Below are 6,000 nucleotides of genomic sequence, written 5' to 3'. Positions count from 1 at the left end.
ACTGTATGGAAAGCTAAAAAATAAAAAAGAACAAAAAAATTAAAGTCCTCCAATCTCTGAAAGAAACAGGAAAAAGAGAGCTTCTGAAAAAACTGGAAGAAGTAGAGTGTGTATTAAAAAGCGAAAGAAGAATCCCTAGAATTTCAGTGCTCCCTAGCTATGAGTAATAAGATTGATGATCTCCATTCAATACAAGAAGAAGAAGAACCCTAGCTATGAGTAATAAATGTTTACCTAGAGAAAGTTATGATAGAAATAAATCTTAGCCGTTGATTTTTTTCATCAAGGTAGATGGGTCCACCCTCAATCTATTGTAATTCTATTTGTTCTTCATATATATCCATCCCTTCTTCATCTTCCCAAATCATTCCTTCTCTCTTTAATTCTTAAATCTTTATCTCTTTTTTATGTGTCATCAAATTGCTTCTTCTTTTTCAAGAACATTACATTTCTTGGAATTCCTGAAGTTCAATATATAAGTTGTTGCAAACTGGTTTTCAACAACTTGCCATCTTTTAGATTTCTGTTTTACGCCATGGATATGAATCAAGTTCGGCTTGGAAATCATGTATGGGAAGTTGAAATGGCGAATATGGAAGAGCAAATCCTCCACGACCCGATTTCTGGATTCAATTCGATTTTTCCGAGCTATAACTTCCCTCTTCAAACGCCGCAAATCACTTCATCGTCAGCCTCGAACCACCACTTGCCATCTTCTAGCTTTTTCACTGAGCAGATACAACACAGCATGGAGGGACAACAACAGGAAGAAGAAGAAGAAGAAGAAGAGCCAGAAGAGGAGCTGGGTGCCATGAAAGAGATGATGTATAGAATCGCTGCGATGCAGCCGGTGGACATCGACCCCTCCACCATCCGGAAGCCCAAAAGGCGAAACATCCGCATCAGCGACGACCCCCAGAGCGTGGCAGCGCGTCACCGACGCGAAAGAATCAGCGAAAAGATCAGAATTCTTCAGAGGCTTGTCCCCGGAGGCACCAGAATGGACACAGCCTCCATGCTCGACGAGGCCATCCGCTATGTCAAGTTCCTCAAGAGGCAGATCCGTTTACTCAAGTCCAATAATCAACAAAACGCATCAACACAGCAGCTTTGGCATCCCAAATTGACGCCGAATAATTCTCTCGCTTCATCAACCACTGCAATCTCACCAGATCATTACCAGGGCATAACTTTCCAAGCCAGGGCAAATAATTTGTGCTTTAATCACAAGGTAATTAGCGATTAATTAGCAAAATAATCAGCTTAAGTAAATGTACATATAATATTTTAGGGAGAGTTCATGTGAAAGAAGGAAGAAAGTTGTTAGGATATTGTTGACTAAAGGGGCTTGAAGAATAATCATAACGGATAGCTTGAGTTACGTACAACCATATATAAAAGATATTATATAATTTTTATATTATGAATAATTTTATAATAAGATGGCCGGAAAGTTTGCTTGGAAGAGTATCTTTTTCCGGGCAAAAAAACAGTGAGGTGAGAGGGAGCTATTGAATAACAATATTATTGGCTTTTGCTTGATTTGTTTACGTATGGAGTGTGTATTTTTGTTGAGGTATAAATTAATATTATATATAAAGGATGAACGTACGTATAACCCATGTGCAAATATGATAAATGAGTTTTATCCATGTGGAGAAGGAAGAGAATTTTAGGAAGGAATGATGATATTTTTTGCAGATTCACTAAAGAAGAAAGGCCTAGAGGATGAAAAAAGTTAAAACCCTAGATGGAGAAATAAATAAGAGACCAAATTAATTAATTATTTAAGATATATAATTAAAGAAGAGATTTTATATTTATATATTTATTTATAATCTTGTTTTCTTGTATGTAAGTGAAGGCTAGATGGATCTCCTGATAAATTTTGAGAGATTTCATTTTCTTATAAGAAAGAGAACTCAATTATTTCTTCTCATTTATTAAGCTTTAACTAATATATGATATGATTAAATTCCCATTTCTTTGTTATTAGACTTGAATTTAATGTAAAGAAGATATCTAAAACTCCAAATATATTTCTGTTTTGGGATTAATTGGGCATAATATACATTAATTCTTATTGTGACATGGATTTTTATTAATGTTGTGGGTTTATGTATCCTTGAGGTTCCTATAAGGATTAATCTATAGAATTCATAAGTAGAATAGCATAAATGATGTAGATAAACATAAAAAATTTCGCCGATGTGTGAAATTTCAATCCCTTGCCAAATCTTATTCTTAATGTGTCATTTGTATGAAACCAACAAATAAATGATGCTTTTAATGGTTAATAATGAGTTTTGAAACTCATCAATTAAAAATTAAAATAACTACTCTTTAAAGAGTTAATAAAAAATAACTACAATTCTCCTTTTTCGTATTTATATAAGTATCAAATTTATGTTCAACGAAACTATTCTCATAACTTTTAGTCTTTGGCTTCCATTTTCAAGAGTCATCTTAATCCATTGGACTCCATCTCTAGCCAAAATCTAATCACGTCTAGTAAATCAATATTCTACTTTGAAGATAAATGGGAGAGAAGATTATTTCTCATTGTTTTTGCAATAAATTTTACAAATTTTATGATAAATATTTGTGTTAAGGTTTGAAAGTATTTTAAAAAGTTACGATTTTAGGTGTATAAGTTAAATTCAATGGATTCGATTGTCACTTTAGTGATTTGATTGAGAATGTAATTGTAATTGAAAAAGTTATGAATGTATTTGTATGAGATTGAATCGATTTTTTGACAAATTAGGTAACATAAACAAACTATCAACTAGATTTCAGCGGTTCGTATATGTTAATCAATTTGTCGCTAACTGAGAAAATTATAATAACCCTATATGTGAATATGGGACATTACATAACTTTCCTTTCAAGAAAATTACAAAACCCTTATAAATACTGATCATAAGAAAAAATTCCTCAGTTAACATATTCTGACAGGTTCACATAACATATGTTAACTAGAAAAATTATAATAATTTCTTTAAACCCTAAATTCTGAAATCTAAACCCTAAACTTCAAACTTGATATTACATATGTTTAAATTAAGACACTACATATGTAAATGAGTATAATAAGCTAGAGGTGCTATATATAAATCAAGACATTATATATGTAAAGGTGAAAGTTTGGTACAATAAACTGGCACCGTACATTTCATTTCAAAACCCCCAACCTTACTTTACTAAAACCTAAGTAAATGTAAGTAAATTAATCATTGCACCAGTTCGGCCATTGTACTATAAATATAAATGTATTAAATATTATACTATTTCGACTCTTGCATAATAAATATAGGTCAATTCAAGTGAATTGAAAATTGCACTTGTTGGGCCACCATATCATAAATATAAGTAAATTAAAATTTGCTCCAGTCAAGTCATTGTATCATAAATACAAGTAAATATCACCACAAGAGGAGGAGGCGACTGAGTTAAGTTAGAGTGAGCTACCTAAGAGAAAGATGTTCAATTCATTTATAGTTTCCTACTTATATTTACAATGCAATGGTTGAATTGGTATAATGTTTAATTTACTTATAATTGTTTATATTCATGATATATATAGTGGCTTAACTGGTGCAAATGTTTATTCACTTATATATACTTTAAGGTTTATGATACATTAGCTAAACTAGTGCAATGTTTAGTTCACTTATATTCAGGATTCAATAGTTGAATTGGTGTAATATTTAGTTCACTTATATTTACTTAGGCTTATAATAGCGGACCAATTAAAGTAATGTTTAATTCACTTATATTTATTTGTATTTATGATATAATGATCAAACTAATATAAAATTTAATTCAATTATATTTATTAAACAGCGGCCTAGTGCAAATTTTTATTCATTTAAATTCGCTTAGGGTTTTAGAAAGTAGGGTTTAGAGTTTGGTAATTATAAAGTATAACGACAGATTATTATACCGAGAGTTTTTCAAATTTACTTATGTGTGTCTTGATTTACATATATAGTTAGACATAACAATTAAACCCTAATTATTAGGTCTCCACCCCACCTCTTTTACCCTATACCAAGATAAAATTCCCCAAAATAAGTGAGAAAAGGACAAAAAAAAATTTGCGAGCAAAGATGCTGTCATGATGAGGATAGTATATCCCTGCCCCGCACCCAATTAATTTACTAAAATACTAATCTATTTTTAAATTATTAGGAAATGCCATTAATATATAAAGCCCAATCCTAACTCATTTTCTTCCCGAATCCTAATCATCTCATTCTCTAGTTTCTCGTCCATGTTGATCTTAAGTAATTTTTTGGAGCAAAAAACGTGGAAAAGGTACTTTAGTTCTTCAACAACCAGGTCAAACTCATAAAACTCTAATCCCTTTTAAAAATGGAAATACTTTTCTTTCTGCTCCAACCTGATTCCTTTGAAAAAGATGTTGCTTTCACTTATTTAATTCTTTGATAAACTTTCTTCTCATTCAGCAATTCGATCTTGTTCAAGGTATGCCCTTGTTTCTGGATTTCGCTGGTTTGGGCTTTTGTTTGCAAAGTCCTAAGTTTTACCTAGGTTTATGTGAAAATGTGGGCAATTTTGAATTATTTATTTTTGGTCCACGCCGGATAAAGCAAATTCAAAATTTTCTTGGTATTTTCTCAGCTACCAAATGGAAAAGAGTGGTTGAGTTTTTTGAGTTATTTCAAGAAGTGTATTGTGTTAGTTTATATATAATTTTCATTTTTTTTTTTATGTTTTTAAATCTAGTTACAATTTTAAAGAGTCAGATTTGGGGATGGAACAAGGAAGAGAAAAACTATTTTCATTTATGGCAAGGATGACAATTTCTTGTAATCCTCGAAGTGGGGATAGAGTTAGGATAAGAAAATGTTTTATCATTCAAGGATAAGGACGAGGAATGGGATTTTAGGACTTTTCCCATCCCTATTCCATCTCTATATGTAGAAACTTCAACTTATTATATATATTTACATATGTAGTGTATTGATTTACATATATAGTACTAGATCTAGGGTTTTGTAAAGTATGGCATAGGGTTGAGAGGGGTTATTGTAATTTCCCAATTAGCTTACTTGAACCACTAGAATACACCAACTAAAAAAGGGTTTGTGATTTGGGGTTGAGGAGGTTATTGTAATATTATCGAAGATGGGGGCTCTGTAATTTTCTCAATAATTTTCCTGAAAAGGAGGTTTTTGTTATTTTTCTAAATTCACCAATGTTATATGTTTACCAATTAATCTCCTGCATATGCATTCCTACTTTTTAAACCTTATAGAAAATTAACAAGCTTATAGCAGTAATAAATACTTTCCATATAGTGTTTTACTATAAAAAAATGCACCCTTTTAATTACAAACATTATCAAAATAAATAAAAGAATGAAATTAGAAAATAATAATAAGATGGCTAAACATACCAAAACATAACAAAAATTTGGTTCATGCATTAAACAAAATCAGAACTCTACAATCTAAGCCTAATAAACAATGAGTATTCAATCTTTCATATAAAAAGTTTCATAAAATTTCATACCTTCATTATATTCATCATAATAAACAATAATATATGTACTTGAATAGGGTTTTTATCATTAAAAAAAAAAAAGAGCTTACACATGTATACAATACATTTACTACAATAGTAATACATAAACACACAAATATAAGTTTATTTAACAAGTGAGTACCCTTTGTTTAAGTTGTTAAAATAAGCACTCTAAAGTCAATCATCACATCTATCAATTTGTAATTGTATCATATTCATAATAATAAAAGTTGACATTTCTTCATCAAACGTGTTTTTACTTTAAATAAATTAGATGAATGCTTTCAAGATGATAGAGCTGAAATAATTGAATTAGTGCGTACGTGTCAACTAATTGTAAGAATCTTGAATCTTTATGTTGACATATGGTGGTTATTTTAGAAATATCTGTAGTTTTGATATAATCTTGACCTACTACAAAAGCAATATGGTTAGAACTATCATAAT

General features: G+C 30.6%; 1 protein-coding gene across 1 annotated transcript; it reads left to right on the top strand.

Moving 5' to 3' along the window:
• The first annotated feature begins 379 nt into the window (after nucleotides 1–379).
• LOC123199097 (transcription factor HEC3-like) lies at nucleotides 380–1,547 on the top strand. Its single transcript, XM_044613935.1, has one exon. The coding sequence runs from the start codon at nucleotides 536–538 to the stop codon at nucleotides 1,244–1,246; it is 711 nt and encodes a 236-aa protein (XP_044469870.1). The 5' UTR covers nucleotides 380–535; the 3' UTR covers nucleotides 1,247–1,547.
• Nucleotides 1,548–6,000: the final 4,453 nt, after the last annotated feature.

Source organism: Mangifera indica, chromosome 16 (assembly GCF_011075055.1).
Source record: "Mangifera indica cultivar Alphonso chromosome 16, CATAS_Mindica_2.1, whole genome shotgun sequence".
In the NCBI taxonomy this organism is placed as follows: Eukaryota; Viridiplantae; Streptophyta; class Magnoliopsida; order Sapindales; family Anacardiaceae; genus Mangifera; species Mangifera indica.
This window is presented reverse-complemented; position numbering and strand designations above follow the sequence as displayed.

What these genes read in the sequence shown, in the direction of transcription:
- LOC123199097 (XM_044613935.1), top strand. Translation starts at nt 536, where the DNA reads ATGGATATGAATCAAGTTCGGCTTGGAAATCATGTATGGGAAGTTGAA.